Source organism: Polypterus senegalus, chromosome 11, assembly GCF_016835505.1.
Source record: "Polypterus senegalus isolate Bchr_013 chromosome 11, ASM1683550v1, whole genome shotgun sequence".
Taxonomy (NCBI): domain Eukaryota; kingdom Metazoa; phylum Chordata; class Cladistia; order Polypteriformes; family Polypteridae; genus Polypterus; species Polypterus senegalus.
In genome coordinates this window covers 146,670,264-146,690,805 of record NC_053164.1, presented here as the reverse complement: position 1 = coordinate 146,690,805, position 20,542 = coordinate 146,670,264, and the positions used below count along the sequence as shown (strand labels likewise).

Genomic DNA, 20,542 nt, shown 5'->3' with positions numbered 1-20,542 from the left:
GTTGAGTTGTTTCATAAGGACAGACAGAAAGACAGGCAAGGCTACCACGGCAGGAGCTTCTTGCATTGTATACAAACACACCTAAAAACAATTCTTTTGGATAATGGTTGAAGCCACTTTGGACATTCTCCTACTTGCACTACCTGCAATAATTTTATTGTGTTTTGAAACTCCTTACAGTTTATATTTTATTTTTCAGGGTAAATCTGCAAAAGTGGAACTAAGAATGCAAACATAAAAAAAAAAAGAATCCAAATACGAGTAGGAGATTTAATATCAGAAAACATGTTTGTAATGAGGGTCAACCTTTTAGAAAAATGTGAACTTGCAACAACAAAATCAAATCCAAGTTCAAGTTTTTCATTTATTTTGAATAAAGAATTGAAATGCATTGACAGAAAAATATAAACATTTTTTTCAGCTTTAAAAAATATCTTGCTTCAAGTTAAAATGTTAGTATATAATTCATTGATTTTAAATTTAGCATATGACAGCCACGGTTCCACAGTAAAACATCCGTCCCACTCTTTAAGTAATTATAGATGTAATAATTGTAAATAATGGGGAAATGGCTAGGAAAAAAATATTGACAGTGAAATAATGCAGTACATGTATTTGGAAATTCTGCTATAAGATAGTCCTTGCAATGGGTATTGGTGGGAAGCATAGAAAATGTAGAAAATCGGAGGTGCTTAATTTGAAATTCTGGGTTCTGTTGTCTAAAGGAGCAGAACAGAAAATAGGTCACCATTGCTGTTCTAGTGCTGCGGTACCATTCAGTTGAGCAGTGGACATAGAAAAATGTATCTGAAGGTGAATGTGGGCCTCGTGTTATTCATCTTTATGGTCTAATGATTTATTTGCCTGGTTGTCCTGATTTGCCATCATTTGTACCATTTTGATAGTTTCTGTCTCAGCTTGTCCATGAGCATCCTCAGCAGTGTTTTTCTGTGAGGACTTGTATTTTGCACGTAGCAGTACTATAGCAGCAGTCTGAAAAAGGAAGCCAGTTCCTGACAAGGCAGTCATCAGTCCAATAAAAATATACCTATAAAGCAAATTAAATGATATATTAGTTATCTACAAACCTTTGATTACTTATAACCATACATCAACAATCAGTAAAGATGTCATCCACTGTAGCTTAAGCCTGCCTTCTATTAACTAACAGTATGTGATAACATATTACTTCTCTATTGATTATTGAAGAGTAGTAAATCGTAATATTTTTTTCTCTTTGAAGTGTTCTACTTACCCAATAGGAATTCCATGTAGCATAATTTACTCTAAAATGTGAGTAAATAAGTGCCTTTCGAGGCAACAAATGTGCAAGACAGCCATGTTAAAAACTGACACCCCACAGTTGTGTGAGCATGAATGTGTGGACGGAAACTGACTACTGTATATGTCTTTTTCTTTGCTTTCCAAACAGTCTGAGCTACTAGATATAAATATAGTGAAAAATATAATCTTGTACTTATCATTGTCTAGAAAAGAATGAATAAGGATAATGAATACTCTTAGCTCAAAAGTATTGATTTTAGCTGGGCTAAATTCATTCAAAAATAGAGAATTAGCCTTCAGAAATTTCACTTCTGAGCTTTCTAAAATTTACTTCTTTCAATTTAGGAGATAGAGGTATGTCTAATTTTTCTGTTCTTTCTTAAACACTATTGATTTTTATTTTCATGCTTTATATATTTTGTTAAAAATTGTGATGTCTTTTTTCATAGTTGGCAGCATCTTTCTGATAGAAAAGCATTCATTGCAAGTCTTCCATGGCTTGGTACTTGTCACTTCAGTTACAAAATGTGGCTGTACAATAAGTGATGTCTGAACTTTAAGATCTTTTAAGGAGATGAGAGACTACTGCTCAACCCACTACAAAACCTAATTAGAGAAACATTGAGTCTGGCTTAATTTAGTTTTCACTGTTTTCAAACATTATGATTCCAGGGTTAGTGGGTTGGACAATGACTGACTGACTGATTCTCCATGTTAACAATGACTCTGGAAATATATTTCTTCAAAACTTTAACACTAGAATTACCAGAGTCTACGAAAAAACTCCTAGATCTGGCCCACCTTAAAACCGTTCGCACCTCTCCAACAGCGTCTTTTGTCCTCTAAATGTGGCAATAAAGACAAGCTGCAAGCAGCCGGCTATTCTATCCCCCCACCGACTTAGAACGTGCACGAACTTCTCCCAGCTCATGCCTTGATTGATTATCTGGGAGTGAAGTGGAGTTTTAGAGTGGAAATAATAGATTGTTATTTGGACCACACACATTTCATGTGTGTTCCATTTCTACAGTAATCTGTGTAAACACATTATTAAAACAGAAACATTTTCATATTTTAATAATAAATGTTACAAAATGTTGGCATAAACTATAAAATGTGTGAAGCCTGAAGTCCAAAGATCAAATAAACACTTTCACAAAAAGTTGAGGAGTGATACAACACTTTCTGTGACATAGTGGTAAGATTTGCTGACTCAGAACGCAGCAGGCTTGCTGTGCCTCAGAGACCCGAGTTCAATTCCCCACTGGGGCGAAAGTGTTTTTTTTCTTTGTTTTCTCCGCTGTGCCTGCCTGCCTGAACTCCCTGTCTATCTAAATAGTAATAACAGTAATTTTATTATTATATAGCAGCTTCCCTGTCTGCCTATCATATAGTGCCTTTCCTTCCTATCTATCTATATATCTATCCCCTTAGCTGTTTTTTTTATAAATCTATTATACAGTGCCTTCCCTGTTTATTTATATATCTAGTGACTTCTCTGCCTGTCTGTCTCTCTATTACGCAGTGCTCTGCCTTTCTGTGTGTTATGGATCTTAAAAATAACAGTTATAAGGACACTTGTTCATGTTAATTGCAGTCTCAATTGTTAAAAAATATTTTAAAAGAAGCATCCCACATGAAAATATAATGATCTCATTAATTGAAAGTGCATACCAATTTATATATTTTAGGTCCGTTTGAGGCACTGTTACAGAAGGCGTGAGCTTATTCAGTGTAGCAGGATCAACGCACAGTACATGCAATATTATTTGAAAATGAACAGCGCCAGATCGGGTTTGAACACACTCTGGTGCTGTTACAGAAGCAGTGTGCTTATTCAGTGCAGCAGGATCAACGCACAGTACATATTCATGGCTCAGCTTGCAGAGGAACTTCGTCGTTGCTTCTTACTAGAAAAGGCGAAGGAAGATGAAAAGGAGGATTCAACATCGTCAAGCTTCTCTTCCAGGCAGCCGCTTCCCCAGGAAAGTAAACTGAGTTAGGACGATCATTGCGTGTGTGTGAACTGTTCACATTTGAATCCGATGATTGCATATAGCGCTGAAGTTACTGCTCTGTACTATTCTTTCCTCTGCATGTCCTGGAGTACAAAAGAAACAGCATCCAGCAACATATGGGGAATGGCAAGATTGGGGAAAAAAAAACACGCGGTCACTGATTACAAACCACAAGATGTTATGTGAATGAATATGAATAATATGAATAATGTTGCATCAGTTCCATTGTCTCAAAACACCACTCACATCTCCAGTTATTCCCAGTTTCAAATAAAAAATAACAGCGGCAGATCCCTGGGTAAAGTACGTATCGTGAGCGTGATTTAGAGAGAATAAAAGTGAAAAAAAAAAAAAACGGTAACTTTTACAAATCCTATAAATGTACACTGTGTGTTACAGACGCAAACCAAGTGTATGTGTGTAATGTGTAATATTAACACGGAACACACATGAAATGCATGTGTTCCAAATAACGATCTATTATTTCCACTCTAAAACTCCACTTCACTCCCAGATAATCAATCAAGACATGAGCTGGGAGAACATTTTGCACATTCTAAGTCGGTGGGGGGATGGAATAGTCGGCTGCTTGCAGCTTATCTATATCGGCACATTTAGAGGACAAAAGATGCTGATAGAGAGGTGTGAAGAGATTTAAGTTGGGCCGGATCTACAAGTTTTTTCGTAGGCTCTGGTAATTCTAGTGTTAAATGCCAGTCAGTCATGCAGGGGGAACACCCACAAACACAATCAAAGCCACACACTAGGTACAATTTAGCATTGCATGATTTTGGACTGTGGGAGGAAACCCACAGTGACATAGGGTGAACATGCAAACTCTACGCAAATTAAATGTTCAAACATCTTTGTACCTCTCACACAAAAATGTTGCCCTTTTGGACAGTCATTCTGTCCTTGTGAACATGTCTGCTACCTCTTACTTACTGTACAGTACTTGTTAGTGCTTAAACTCTAGGGTAAACCATGCTCTCAATATGGAGGCCTTTATAAAAGTCCAAGGATTTGAAAGCTACAGAAGAAGGCAGAGTCATTAATGAACAGGGCTGCCTAATTCTGGAATTTTCTGCCTACCAACTTTAGAGAAACCTTAACATTTATTTGGTGCTTACTCAATCAAGGCTTATTATAAATAAAATTCATTATTAATATTTTTTTAGTATTATCATTAAGGCTCAATCAAGGTTCGTAATACTTTTTAATATTGCTTATTAATAAGGTTAATTGTTTTTATTCACTATTACTATGGCATTCCTATTTTCTGTCTTCTTTCTATGTTTACGTTGGTAGTTTCTCTGAATTGGAAAGGAGGTGTTGTTAAAAATAATGGACCCGTTTTTAAAATTCTCAATTCAAGTGAACTTGCTAATTGCACTTGCCTTTGATATTGAAATGACACTCTCAATGACACACTAATACCAATATTGATTTTAATATTGACAATTCTGCTAAGTCTACCAAATATTTCATTTGCAGCTGCAGCATTAGCTGAAATCCACTGAGTGCCACAAAAAATCACAACAAACATATTGGTGCTTTACTTTCTTCCACACATTCTCATGCTAAAACAATACTGAAATACGTTGGAATCTGGTTTTTGATCTAGGTCTTCTTAATCCTCTATGCTCTTATCTATATTTGATACATTTCATTTTCTTTACTAAAGTTCCAAACATATAGTGGAGGATCACCAACTACTTTGGGCTCTCAGTTACAGTACAAGCTCTAAAGCCATGTGTCCATTATGTCCAGTGGTGGTGTGCTCTTATTAAAATGACATTGATACAAATATGAATTAAATATTGTGCTTTATAGATCTGAAGTTTTTAAAATGTTTTAATCCAAAGACCCAAATTAATAAATTAGTACCATACTGGGACTGCCGCTAAATAATTCCAAGGTACTCCAATTACCACTTTGAATATAGATTTAACTACAGAAGGTGGGTCTATGAAAAGATTTTTTTTAGGAAGTGTTTTGTTGAACAAAATATCCATCCATTATCCAACCCACTATATCCTAACTACAGGGTCACGGGGGTCTGCTGGAGCCAATCCCAGCCAACACATGGCACAAGGCAGGAAACAAACCCTAGGCAGGACGCCAGACCGCCACAGGGCACACACACCCACACACTAGGGACAATTTCGGATCACCAATGCACCTAACCTGCATGTCTTTGGACTGTGTGAGTAAAACTTGGGCAACCACAGGGAACCCACGCAGACATAGAGAGAACCTGCAAACTCCACACAGGGAGGACCTGGGAAGCGAACCCAGGTCTCCTAACTGTGAGGCAGCAGTGCTGCCATTGCGCCATCGTGCCACCCTGAAAGAAATATATCTCATTAAAAATGTATTAGTTGCCTTACATTTTTATCCAATGCAACTTACAATATTTGAGATAAAATTGGCTATTTTTCTTTTTTTGTTTTTCTAGTTGTAGCATAGGCAGATGAAGTCACACAGTGTCTGCAGCATTATTTGAACCCACAACTGTGACACCCTGTGTAGTGAAAAGGTTGGCACCAGACTACACTCTTGGCATCTTGTAGTTAGGGAAGGAACGGGATCAGGGGACATGAGAGATGTCACAAAAACTTGGTATTCCCAAAAACAATAGTAGGTTTTATTTACAGGTGCACAAAAGCACAAAAATAATATCCCAATCAAGAATAGTGAAGATTATTTACAGTGATTTTTTTCCAGTCCCAAAATGAAAGTAATCAAAGACAAAAATTGTATTGTACACAAAAGCAGTAGTCTTCCTAAATAAAAAACATACGATCAGGAAAAAACTACACAAAAAGAGGCCAATAAATCCCCAAAAAAATGCACCACAAACACAAACTACATAAACACCTCCACCAACAATACTACAACTACGGTATAATTATGTCTATACTTACAGTATATACACAAGACAACATTTACAAATAAGCCACTAAGGTTGGTATACTTTGAAGCATAAGTTACACCAACCACACTCGCCACTGAGTCCAAAGATGACCCCTAGAGGCAGGAACTGCCTTTTATAATGGGGAACAAAGCTTTCAGCCAATCCTGCATCCCACCGCTCTAACAGCAGCTGGCGTCAATGTGTTCTGCGTATGTGCTACACTCAACGCCTGCAAGGCATGTATTAAATGGGCTGGATGCCTCATGGACACACTCACCTTTTTGACAGGCAGATACATGGTGTCCACCGGGCCTGAAATGGACACGCACTCCAACCCGTCGCTGACTCTGCCAAAGCCAAAGCAAAAAATCCTTGCAGAAGCGCACTCTACCACTTTGACGATTTAAACAGGTTAGTATTTTAACTTTATTAAAAGTCAATTGATTGTACAGTAATCCCTCGTCGATCGCGGGGGTTGCGTTCCAGACCCCCCCCGCGATAGGTGAAAATCCGCGAAGTAGAAACCATATTGTAACAACCCGGCAGCAAGCGCTGGCGGAGTGACGCCTCATGGTAATTTATGTAAATAGTTTGTGGGGAATTTATGGGTAATTTATAAAAAGCTTATTGTATGTCGACATTTACGTATTGTCATTTGTGTTGTAAATAATGGTGTGTTTGTATTTAATTGGTTGGGTGGGTTTGGGACATCGCCGTCCGGGGGTAATTTATTTTGTAAAAAGTACCAATTTATTGAAATGTGTCTCTGTGCGTGACCTTGGCAATGGCCGAGCAATAATGTTGAGCTTTTGTTTCTGACTATCTTCTGTAATAAAAAGATACAACAGGACAGAGCTGTTTTATTGCTAAGATTTTATCTAAGCAAACTACCGAGACACTCGGAGTCGTGCGGTGTATGGGGCACGAGTGTTCTCTTTCTTAAAGAGCTGGGTGCAGTTGCGTGCATGACGCTGGCAAGCCGCTAGCCGACAGCTTCGAGAGGTGCACGGCAGAGTTCGGCTCGAAATCTTAAAAGACTCCTCCACGGGTCGCTACATTGGTGTCAGAAGTGGGAGACCAGGCTGTTTAGAAGACGCCGTCATGGAACAGAGTCTTGAAGAAATAGAGCGTGCCATCTCGGAAAATAGCGTTATGTTGGAGCGCCTGATCAGCAGAACTGCACGGAGAAAAAGGACAAACTGGCCTGAGGGTGCCAGTATTCCCCGGACAGTGTTGCGATCTTCTAGGCACGGCCGGAATGAACCTGTAGCTGCCGCAACGACACCCCAAATCACCAGTCGGCGGTCCTCCCCACACGGTCACCCGCTAAGCTGCCACGATACAGCGGGTTGGCGCCCTGGAGCCATACCTTGCACAAGTGGATCTGGCTGCTCTTCACAATGGTTGGAGCTGCGAGGAAGCTGCAACACACTTGGCCCTTGCCTTGGAGGGTCCCGCACTTCAGGTACTCATCGACCTGCCGCCTGAGGAGTGTCGTGATCTTCAGGCCCTCACCGATGCTCTCACCCGTCGCTTTGGACAGAGAACCTCAGCGGAACACAGCAGGGAGGAGCTGACAAACCGACATCGGCGTGAAGGTGAGAGTGTGGGAGCATTTGCAGCTGACATCAGGGTCTATGTACGGAAAGGTTACCCTACTTTCTCGACAGCAGCAAGGGAAGAACTCAGTCTTCATGCTTTCCTGCGGGGCCTTGCACCAGAGCGTCTTCGTCAGCATGTCTGTCTGTCGCGCCCAGACATTTGAGCGAGGCACTACGGGAGGCTGAACGGGCTGAAGAGGTACTACAGTTTGGGTCTCCGGCACGTCAATCATCACGCCCAAGCCGGCTATCGAGAGCAGTTGAGCGAGTGGTAGAAAGGGACCAGCCTGAGGGTGTGGAGGTCAGTCGCGCCCAGCCATCATCAATTCCCCGACAGAGACAAAGATCGGACCGCTGTTTCCGATCGCGGAGAACCAGGGCATTTTGCCAGGGACTGCCCTGCTCCAAGTCCCCTGCCTCGTACAACATCACCTTGGGAAGCGACTTGAGTGAGGCCGTGAGGGACCCTCGCTCCAATTTTCAGCATCCCTCCGCAATGACTGCCCTAAAGTGGGGCTGTGGGTTTTCAGGTGGACTATACCTAGACTGCATTATAGACGGACGGCCATGCAGTGCCTTAGTGGACACGGGTCCACTATTTGTCTATTACAGAGAGGAGTGTTGCCCGAAACAGCTGGTCCTCTTCCAAAAGACTGGACTCCTTCTAACATCGAACTGCGCACGGTTACGGGTGAACGGACAAAAATGCCCGGAAAGAAACTATTGACTGTAGTAGTAGGGACGAGCCAGACCAGCCACGAATTCTGGCTCATGGACATTAAAGACAAATGCATAATTGGGTTAGACTTGCTGGCCCACTGGGGAGCATGTGTTGATGTGTCCAGGGCCATCCTCTGCGTAGGTAATGAGACTGTGTCGCTCCAATCGGGCTGGAATCATCCTGGAAGGGCTGTTAGCTTGGATTTGCCTGGACACCACGGCTCACCGGCTCCCGACCGTTGTTCGAAGATGCAGGGACTGAAGAGGACCCCAGGAGAGTATTGCAGCTCAGACCAGTGCTCCCCAACGGTTTTCCTCACACGACCACCCATCCACTGAGACGGTTGCTGCTGTGGAGGAATTGGGCCATCGAAGTGGTGAACAGCTGAGCACGCCACAGCAGGAGCAACTCCAGAAAGTATTGAGCGACTTTGTGGACATTTTGCGGCTCGAGAAGAGGACTGCACCAGAACCTCGTTAGTCAAACACCACATTGACACTGGCCACGCCGCCCCATCCGGTTGCGCCCCCACAGATTGCCTCTTGCAAAACGCCAAGCTGCCGAAGAATTGATTCGCGAGATGGTAACCAACGACATCATTGAGCCTTCGGACAGTCCTGGGCCGCACCCATGGTCATGGTGCGGAAGAAAACGGGGGGTTGGCGCCCTTGTGTGGACTTTCGTAAATTAAATGCAGTCACTCGAAAAGACTCTTACCCATTGCCTCGCATCGATGATGCATTGGACTATGTGGCTGGATCCCGTTGGTTCAGCACTTTGGACTTGCGCAGTGGATATTGGCAGGTAGAACTGGCAGCAGAGGACCGACCCAAAACTGCATTCACCATCGGACAAGGGCTGTGGCAGTTTAAGGTAATGCCGTTTGGACTTTGTAATGCGCCGGCCACGTTTGAAAGACTAATGGAGCGGGTCCTAAAAGACATTCCCCGAACCCGTTGTGTGGTCTATTTAGATGACCTGCTGATTCATGCCAGAGACTTTGACCAGGCGGTGCACAATTTAAGGGAGGTCCTGACCGCCATTCGTAGCGCCGGGTTGCGGTTAAACCCTGAGAAATGCAATCTTCTCGCCCGACAGACTCAGTTTCTAGGGCACGTAATCAGCGAGAGTGGGGTGGCTACAGACCCGCGAAGGTGACTGCCGTGAGCAACTGGCCCCACCAGCCAATATCACTGAACTGCGGAGCTTTTGGGTTTAGCCTCCTACTACGAAGATTCGTAAAAACTTTGCGACCATTGCCAGCCCTTTGCACCGACTAACGAGTAAGGGCCAACAGTTTGGGTGGACGGAGGACTGCACAGCCGCCTTCCAACAGTTAAAGGCTGCCCTCGTCAGCGCCTGTCCTGGCGTACCCTGACCCCAACCAACCTTTTGTGGTGGACACTGACGCTAGCAATGTGGGGATTGGGGCCGTGCTCTCACAGAAGGGGGAGGCTGGAGAAAGAGTGATAGCTTATTACAGCTGCAGCCTCAGTCGACGGAGAGGAATTACTGTGTCACTCGGCGGGAACTGTTGGCAGTGATCCTAGCGGCACGGCACTTTCGGCCCTACCTATTGGGCACTAGGTTCACACTGCGGACTGACCATGCTAGCCTCACCTGGATGTTGAATTTCAGGCAACCAGAGGGCCAGGTGGCAAGGTGGATGGAGATTCTACAAGAATATGACTTTGAGATACAGCACCGACCGGACGGCAGCATGCCAACGCTGATGCCCTCTCCAGGCGTCCATGCCTCAGCAATGAATGTCGATATTGCCGCCGACAGGAAGAAAGGGGGCTGGGGCCATCGTCCGCATCCGCAAGGATAGATGACACTGTTGGAGTAGGGGAGCCGTACACTATTGACCAATTGAGGCAGTTACAGGCGAACGATCAAGCACTAGAAAAGGTAAAGGGCTGGTTGGAGACACAAGAACGTCCCGACTGGCAAACCGTGTCGTCACAGGGGCCTGAACTCAAAATACTCCACTCTCAGTTGGGCAACTTGGAGTTGCACGATGGCGTAATCTACAGGCGGTGGCACGCACCGGGAGGAATTGACCGCTACAACTACTGGTTCCCCAGGCTTTGCGCCGAGGTCCTCCGATGGGTCCACGGAGCGGCTGGATCCGGACATTACGGGAACGCTAAGACAGTGCGTCGACTACGGCAGCGGTTTTATTGGCCCGGGTGTCGGCAAGACGCAGAGCTACACGTCCACTGCTGTGACGTCTGCACTGCACAAAAAGGACCTGGTCAACGTTCTCACGCGCCATTGCAACGATACCTGGTCGGGCACCCATGGAGAGAATTGGCGTGGACATACTGGGTCCTTTTCCTGTAACGGAAGCCGGAAATCGCTACGTTTTGGTAGCAATGGACTACTTTACCAAATGGCCAGAGGCGTATGCAGTTCCGGATCAGAGTGCCCCACAGCTGCCCAAAACTCGTGGATGAAATGTTCACTCGATTTGGAGTTCGGACGAGCTCCACAGCGATCAGGGCGGAACTTTGAGAGCCGTTTGTTCAGGGAGGTGTGTCAGCGACTGGGGGTGAAAAAGGACCGGACCACCCCTTCACCCACAAAGTGATGGATTGGTCGAGCGATTTAATCGCACCCTGGCCACTCAACTGGCAATTCTGACCAGTCAACACCAGCGGGACTGGGACCAACATTTGCCTTTGGTCCTATGGGCATATCGGACAGCAGTGCAGGAGTCGAGCCAATGCACGCCAGCGGGGCTGATGTTTGGAAGGGAACTACGACGCCGGTGGAATTAGTGTTTGGCTCACCCCCTGAGCCTGAGATTATTGGTGGGCCCGAAATGGATTATTTTAGACGGCTAAAAGAGCGGCTGGACACCGTTCATCGACTGGCCAGGGAGGCCCTGGAGGGAGCTGGAGTGCGCCAAAAACGGGCTTACGATTCACGGGCTCATGGCCCGACGCTGAAGCCAGGGGACAAAGTGTGGGTATTTTGCCCCAACGGAAACGGGGATTGTCCCCAAAACTAGCTCACCATTGGCAAGGACCGGGGGAAATATTGGACAAAATATCGGAGGTAGTTTTCCGAGTCCGAATGCCTGGACGAGGCAGACGGGTGGTGCTGCACAAGGACCGTTTAGCACCATACCACCCACTGGCCCCAGAACAACAACAACTCGAAAATACAAGCGGTTCTCCAACCTCCACCCCCGGCACCGAGTCAGACATTGACAGGACTGAGCCCGACACAAGTGACGGCACCTCCGGCAGGACAAAGCGTATCCGACGGCCAGGACATTTACGTGATTTTATCTGTGATGAGTAGGGTTGTGGGGACACTAACCCTCTTAGGAGGGGGCTGTGTAACAACCCGGCAGCAAGCGCTGGCGGAGTGACGCCTCATGGTAATTTATGTAAATAGTTTGTGGGGAATTTATGGGTAATTTATAAAAAGCTTATTGTATGTCGACATTTACGTATTGTCATTTGTGTTGTAAATAATGGTGTGTTTGTATTTAATTGGTTGGGTGGGTTTGGGACATCGCCGTCCGGGGTTATTTATTTTGTAAAAAGTACCAATTTATTGAAATGTGTCTCTGTGCGTGACCTTGGCAATGGCCGAGCAATAATGTTGAGCTTTTGTTTCTGACTATCTTCTGTAATAAAAAGATACAACAGGACAGAGCTGTTTTATTGCTAAGATTTTATCTAAGCAAACTACCGAGACACTCGGAGTCGTGCGGTGTATGGGGCACGAGTGTTCTCTTTCTTAAAGAGCTGGGTGCAGTTGCGTGCATGACGCTGGCAAGCCGCTAGCCGACAGCTTCGGAGAGGTGCACGGCAGAGTTCGGCTCGAAATCTTAAAAGACTCCTTCACGGGTCGCTACAATATGTTTGTATGGTTATTTTTATATATTTTAAGCCCTTATAAACTCTCCCACACTGTTAACATTATTAGAGCCCTCTAGACATGAAATAACACCCTTTAGTCAAACGTTTAAACTGTGCTTCATTCACTGTGCACAAGACAGAGATGGCAGTTCTTTCTCACAATTAAAAGAATGCAAACATATTGTAGCGTTCTGTTCTTTATTGTAGAGTTCTGTTTTGCAGTTTGTGTTCTGTGATTTGCATCCCTCAGTTATTTATTCTGTTGTCCCTGTTATTTCTCATGTAATAGAGTGGAAGGTAAAGGAGGTTCCGGAGGGATGGGGGTGGAGCCGAGGAGGAGGGCGGGAGCGCTGGGGTTGGAACAAGGAGGGTGGAGACAGGAGAGAAGTTCGGTCATGTCGCTCTCGCTGTGAGATTGTTTTTTTTAAGTTCTGTCTGTTCGGCGTGGTTGCGGCCAACAGCAACCGTTTTTTATTTATTAAAGAAAGGACTAACCAAGTGACCGTCTCGGATCGTCATTACGTCTGGGAAGACGCTACACTGGTGTCAGAAGTAAACACCGGCGGATTGTGCTCGGCTTTCGGGTGAGCTATCTAGCAGCTTCCAGCTAACCCTGCTATCACCGTGAGCAGCATGGCCGCACAGCGGGACAACGCAGGCGCTCGACCAAAAGTCAAGGAGGAGGTGGAGTACGGTGATAACGCTGATTATCCGGGACGTAGGATAGACGCTCTCTGGGATACGGAGCACGTAGCTCGCCTGAGGCAGACGGCCAGGAAGCTAGCTGCTGACGCCGGATTCAGCGCGGGGTTGGCGGGGGACGGCGCTGGCGCGCAAATACTCACCAGGAAGGAGGGGAAGCCGAACGGAAACAGAAATGGCGGCCCCCTATGTGTCCAGCCGCAGATGAAAACGCCGAAATATTCTGGTAAGACTGACTGGGAGGCCTTTTATGCCCAATTTGAACTGCTGGCGAAGGCTGCGGGATGGTCCGAAGACATCAAAGCACTTCAGCTGGCTCTGTGCCTCACGGATGATGCCTCGCGCTGTCTGCTGTTACTTAGCCCAGAAGAACGGGGTGACTATGAGGCCTTAGTTGGGGCCTTGCAGCGGCGGTTTGGACAATTTAATCAGCCCGCTGTCCTGCGCTCTGAACTAGCTAATAGACAGAGACTGACAGGGAGCCGCTCCGCGTTTAGCTGCAGAGATTGAAACACTGACGAGGAGGGCTTACTCGCACATGCCAGCCGTGGTGCAGAGCGAGCTTGCAAGGGACCAATTCATCCGGGCTCTGTCCCCGAGGGATCTGCGGGTACAGACGCAGCTGGCCCACCCTCGCACGCTGCAGAACGCTTTAGAGATAGCGCTGGAGAGGGAGCTAGTGGGAGCTACGGTTGAGACTGATGCCTTCACCTGTAGCCCTGTTGCAAGGGCCGTGGGTAGCGAAATTCAAGGACCAGAGAGGGGGCGTGGGTCAGCGAGCTGACAGAGATGATTCGAGCTGTGTCACTCCAGCCCCGCAGAGCAGCCGACCTCGCCGGAGATCTTGTCTGCTGGGTGTGCGGCCAGGGCGGCCACATCAGCGTACAGTGCCCAAAGCGTGCTGACCGACAGGGAAACGGCCCAGGGTCTGCGTAGAAGGGACGGCGCAGACCCCTACTCATCCGTCCCACTCCGTGGGTCCGTCGGGGGGTAGAGCCCACTTGCAAAGCCGGGAAAGTATGGCTCAGCTTTCCCCAGAAGCAGACGACGGCGCGGAATGGATCAGGGTCGTCGGCTGGACTCATGTTGGGGACTTCTGCCATGTCCCTATCACCCTGAAGGGGGCGCTCTGTGTAGCTCTAATAGATACGGGCTCCACTGCCACGCTCCTCAGACCCGACATGGTTCCAGCAGGGACGCAGTTGGAAGCCACATCTGTCAAGCTTGAACTGTGACGGGGGAGTTAACTCCCATGCTGGGGCGGGGGCTGGTGAACATCCGGGTAGGTGGCCTAGTAGTGGACTTTAAGGTGTGGGTTGCAGCTGTACAGGATGAGTGCATATTAGGCCTAGACTTTCTAAGGGCAGCTCGGTGTGTACTGGACTTGGGGAAAAACACACTACAGTTCCCGGGGGGTCCCATGGTGCAGATGGTCCGACCTGCGCAGTCCCAAAGCTCACCTCCAGCGGCATCGAAAGCAGCGGGGACCCATCAGATGGAGGACTTACCCCTGCAGGTGGACCCGCCTGTCCCGTGCACCCTGTCATCCACACCAGGGGAGATGTACAGCCACAGTCCTTGGTCCAACAGCCGGTGTCGGGGGAGGCTGACAGGTTGACGGCAGTGAAAGAGATCTGGAGGCGCAGCTGTGATGGCCTGCAACCCGAGCAACAAGAGCAGCTGTGGCAGGTGTTGTGGGAATTCAAGGACATCTTCGCACTCTCAGAAGAGACCGGCCTGACACACCTGGTCCACCATGAGATCGACACAGGGACGCCGCCGATCAAGACACGCCCGCCGCCTCCCCCTGGCACATCAGGAGGCCGCTGACACGGCGATTGAGGAAATGCTCAATGCAGGGATCATTGAGCCGTCCAATAGCCCGTGGGCTTCGGGGGTTGTGATGGTCCACAAAAAGAAGAGTCAGAAAATGAGGTTCTGCGTAGACTACAGGCCTCTGAACAGTGTGACTAAAAAAGACTCGTACCCCTACCCGCATAGATGAGTCCTTGGATCTGGTGTCGGGTCATCGTGGTTCTCCTCATTAGACCTACGCAGCGGTTATTGGCAGGTCCCACTCAGCCCAGAGGCCCGTCCAAGACCGCTTTCTGCACCGGGCGGGGGTTGTGGCAGTTCAAGGTCCTCAGCTTTGGCCTTTGTAACGCCCCAGCCACATTTGAGCGGCTAATGGAAAGGGTCCTGGATGCCATTCCCCGCCAAGAATGCTTGGTTTATTTGGACGATATTCTTGTGCATGGGGGCTCCTTGAGGCGGCACTGAGTTCGCTGAGGAGAGTCCTACAGAGGATAGCAGCAGCAGGACTGAAGCTGCACCCAGAAAAGTGCTGCTTCATGAGGAAGGAACTGGAATTTTGGGACACAGGATCGGGGTGAGGGATCAGCACTTTGGAGGACAAGGTCCGATCGGTAAGGACTGGTCGACGCCTACCAGCATCAAGGACTTGAAGAGCTTCCTTGGGCTGGCCTCCTATTACAGGCGGTTCGTCAGGGGGTTCTCCTGTATAGCTGCACCCCTGTTCCGCCTGCAGGGAAAGGGCTGTGACTTTGTGTGGACACCAGAGTGCGAGCAGGCCTTCAGCTCCTTGAAGATGGCACTGACAACGCTCCGATCCTCACCCCCGACCCCAGTCGGCCGTTCATCCTTGACACGGATGCCAGTGGTGTTGGGATGGGGCGGTGCTGAGCCAAGTAGGGAAGAAGGGGAAAAGTAGTGGCCTATTTTAGCAGGACTTTCAACAAAGCTGAGCGGCGCTATTGCGTGACCGCAGGGAGCTCCTTGCAGTTGTTAAGGCCATAGGACATTTCAGGTACTACCTGTGCGGCCTCCCTTTCACCGTCCGTTCCGACCACTCTGCCCTACAGTGGCTGATGTCCTTTAAAGAACCAGAGGGCCAGATAGCCCGCTGGCTTGAGGAGCTGGCATCGTATTCCTTCACAGTGGAGCACAGGCGGGAACCCGGCACACTAATGCTGACGCCATGTCCCGACGCCTTGTGTGCATGCGGGCTGCAAGTACTGTGAGAAGAGAGAGGCCAGGGAGGCCGAGATCAAGGGGGAGGAGGAGCAAGATGCTACATGTGAGGGGGGTGGACCGGTTTGCAGATTGACTCAAATGTTGGACCAAACAGAGTGGAGAGCTCAACAAGGGCTAGACGCTGATCTACAGCCGGTGCTACGCTGGGTGGAGGCAGGCCGCAAACCACAGTGGGAGGAGGTGGCAGGGTGTTCTCCTGCCTCCAAAGGACTATTTGAGAAATTTGATGCCCTTAGGGTAGAGAACGGGGTACTGCAGAGGGCCTGGAAGGAGCCGGCCACTGGAGAGGAGAGGTGGCAGGTGGTGGTTCCCGGTCCCTGAGGGACTATATCCTCCAGGCATGCCATGGTGCCACAGGGACTGGTCACTTTGGGGTGGCAAAGACTCTCCGTCGCATCAGGCAAGGGTTTTACTGGGGTCAGGTCAGGAGGGACGTGGAAGACTTCTGCCGTCGCTGTGACCTCTGCACAGCGCACAAGGGTCCCCCTCATCAGTCCCATGCCGAACTTCAGCAGATGGCAGTGGGAGCCCCGATGGAGAGAGTCGCGGTGGACATAGTGGGCCCGTTCCCCTGTACAGATAAGGGGAACCGTTATATCCTTGTTGCAATGGACTACTTTACCAAGTGGCCAGAGGCGTATGCCATTCCAGACCAGGAGGCAGAGACCGTGGCTGATGCCCTGGTGGAGGGCATGTTTGCAAGGTTTGGAGCCGCAGAGACCATCCACAGTGACCAGGAAGGAACTTTGAGTCGGCTGTGTTTTCAGCCATGTGCGCACGCCTGGGCATGCGGAAGACCGGACCACACCATTGCACCCCAGAGCGACGGCTTGGTTGAACGCTTCAATCGAACCCTGGTGAAACAGTTAGCCATCCTCACGGCAGAGCACCAGCGGGACTGGGACACTCACCTTCCCCTCATCTTATTGGCCTACAGGTCTGCGGTACAGGACTCCACCCTATGCACACCAGCCCTGCTCATGTTGGGACGAGAACTGCGCACACCACCGGAGATGACCTTTGGGAGACCCCCTGACGTGCCGCTGTTCCGCCAGGGCCGGAATATGCTAGCAAGCTCCAGCACAGAATGGATTCAGCTCATGCCTTTGCCCGTGACCAGCTACAAAAAGCAGGCATAAGACAGAAGAGGTGTTATGACATGCGGGCTAAAGGTCATGACTTCCAGGCCGGGGATCTGGTCTGGGTCTATAGCCCGAAAAAAAAGAAGGGTCTCTGTCCTAAGTTGGACTGCCACTGGGTGGGCCCTTGTAGAGTGCTTGAAAGACTGGGAGAGGTGGTTTATAGAGTTCAGCTCCCTCCTAGGGGAAGGCGGGTGGCCCTCCACAGGGACAGGTTGGCACCCTACAGGGGCACTGGTCAGCCTCAACAGAGCCCTAGGCGGCCCATGCCCTCTCAAAGGGACCGGGTGGCCACCACCCCTTCCCAGCTGCTATTCCATCTGCTGACCCTTTGACTTCCCCCCCTGCGCTGCACCCTCCTGCTGCGGGACCACAGGCACAGCCACCTGCGTTCACACCCCGCAGGCCTCGGAGACTGAGAAGACCCCCCGGGCACCTCAGGGACTTTTTGTGGGACCCTCGGGACGAGGGTCTTAGTGGGGAGGGAGCAGTGTAGCGTTCTGTTCTTTATTGTAGAGTTCTGTTTTGCAGTTTGTGTTCTGTGATTTGCATCCCTCAGTTATTTATTCTGTTGTCCCTGTTATTTCTCATGTAATAGAGTGGAAGGTAAAGGAGGTTCCGGAGGGATGGGGGGGTGGAGCCGAGGAGGAGGGCGGGAGCGCTGGGGTTGGAACAAGGAGGGTGGAGACAGGAGAGAAGTTCGGTCATGTCGCTCTCGCTGTGAGATTGTTTTTTTTAAGTTCTGTCTGTTCGGCGTGGTTGCAGCCAACAGCAACCGTTTTTTATTTATTAAAGAAAGGACTAACCAAGTGACCGTCTCGGATCGTCATTACGTCTGGGAAGACGCTACAATATCTTCTCTTTAAGGGAGCACCGTGAAGAGCAGATAATGTCAGAGAGAGCGCTCGCTAAGAAAAGCAAACAATCAAAAAATCAATACATGCTTTTAAGTATACAGAAGCACCGCGATAAAGCGGCATTTTGTAGAGGGGCATTTTGTAGAGGAGCGTCCGTGTCCTCTGTGCAAACAGCCCCTTTGCTCACACCCCCTCAGTCAGGCAGAGAGAGTGAGAAAGATAGAGAGAAGCAAACAAGCACCGTGGCGCGCGGGAAGCATATCTTATAGCATTGAGGAGTTTTAGTTAATATGTAATACATGCTCTGATTGGGTAGCTTCTAAGCCATCCGCCAATAGCGTCCCTTGTATGAAATCAACTGGGCAATCAAACTGAGGAAGCATGTAACCTAAATTAAAAGACCCATTGTCCGCAGAAAGCGGCGAACCAGCGAAAAATCCATGATATATATTTAGATGTGCTTACATTTAAAATCCGCGATAGAGTGAAGCTGCGAAAGTCGAAGCGCAATATAGCGAGGGATTACTGTACACTGTTCTTGAACCCTTTTTCTTTAAAGTGGTAATGCTTGGCAGGAAGATTACCACAACAACCTATGGGTTAGAGGATCAATGTCCAAAGCCTTCTCTATGACGCCACACTACCTACCATCGTGCCACACTGCCTGTTATATAGGTTTAGGATGTTGTAGCATATGATTGAATGACTTGACATGTGGATTATGTGACATGAGTAATGTCAGATTATTTCATGAATGTTATTGATCTTGTTTGCTACTATCCCACATTGGTTACCATGGATGCCTAATCTATCAGAAACTTATTTTTTTTATCTCTATTCTGCAAGAAAACACGATTAAAAAACTCCTCAGCTATCATTGCAAAATATATAGCAAGAAATACATATAAACAGTCATTTTTGGGTGGAATACTTTTTTAAAGATATTCAAATTCTGATATTGTTCTGCACAGTTTCAGATAATAAGGTTTTCAAATAACATAGACTTATCTCCGCAATGACAGCAGAGCCATACATAGACAAATAACAATGGCAATATAATTAAAAATTGTAAACATTTTTGTTTATATGCAAGCATATTCCTCACGTGAACATTACTAAAACTAGGAAATAATAAAACAATAATTAGCATTTACAATTAAATAGATTCCTGAAATATTTCACTGACAGTGTACATGCTTAAATAGCCTTTAACATTTAAATGAACATGTCTTACTCAGGATGTAGCCCATACATGGACAAAGGCTAAAATGTCTCATTTATACTACTTATGGTACTTACCTATAAGCTTCAATGTTGTACAACCTGCAGGCCCCTTTGCCTCCACACTTTTTAATGCCCCATTTCAAACATGTGGTGTCAATCAGCGCTCCAAAGTAAACAGGTGCAGGAATCCCACCTGAAATATATTTTACACATAAACATTTGGAAAATCTGCTCAAAGATGAGAAGGCTAGGAAAAGTATAAATAGTATAATAGCAAAATGTCATTTGTCTTCCACTACCATGGGAAAAACAATTTATGCACAATATCCATCACCATATTTGTGCACTATCTATCTATCTATCTATCTATCTATCTATCTATCTATCTATCTATCTATCTATCTATCTATCTATCTATCTATCTATCTATCTATCTATTGTCATAGATTCCCAGGGATATGAGCCCGCCGGGACGCCGGAAGAAGCAGGGGACCAGAAATGGGACAATATTTTCCCTGGAGACCGCCAGGGGGCGCCAGGACATGCTTGGAACCTTGGACGACAGCACTTCCGCCACACCAGGAAATGCTGCCGGATGAAATTCCAAGGTCGCCCGGAGTGCTTCCGCCACACCAGGAAGTGACATTAGGAAGAACACCTGGAGCCTATCTGGGTCATTATAAAAGGGCCCGCCTCCCTCAAGAAGCTGAGCCGGAGTTGGGAGGAAGGAGACAAAGCCTGGGAGGAGGAGGAGGAGGAGGAGGAGGAGGAGAAGAAGGAGGAGGAGGAGGAGGACGAGGAGGAGGAGGAGGAGGAGGAGAGAGAGAGGAGGTCATTGTATAGAGAAGAGAAGCGAATTGAAGAGAAGAGAAGAGAAGAGAGAGAGGAGGTCATTGTATAGAGAAGATAAGCGAATTGAAGAGAAGAGAAGAGAGAGAGATAAACTGTTGGTATTGCGGTACTGTGGACTTAATAAAAGTGTGCATTTTGGACAATCTGGTGTCTGTCCGTCTTTGTCTGGGGGCATGCTTTTCACACTATCTATCTATCTATCTATCTATCTATCTATCTATCTATCTATCTATCTATCTATCTATCTATCTATCTATCAAGATGTAGTACCTTTATTCTTTTTTATTCATGGACA

The 20,542-nt window shown here is 47.4% G+C and overlaps 1 protein-coding gene across 1 annotated transcript in view; it reads right to left on the bottom strand.

Annotated features, from left to right (window-relative positions):
• Positions 1 to 291: 291 nt before the first annotated feature.
• LOC120539571 (solute carrier organic anion transporter family member 1C1-like) overlaps positions 292 to 20,542 on the bottom strand; it is an 83,877-nt gene continuing 63,626 nt past the window's right edge. The window contains exons 14-15 of the mRNA XM_039769770.1: positions 19,471 to 19,588; positions 292 to 1,048 (exon numbers count right to left, since the gene is read on the bottom strand). Coding sequence (XP_039625704.1) covers positions 832 to 1,048; positions 19,471 to 19,588 — 335 coding nt within the window. The 3' untranslated portion in view covers positions 292 to 831. The remainder of the gene's footprint in view (positions 1,049 to 19,470; positions 19,589 to 20,542) is intronic.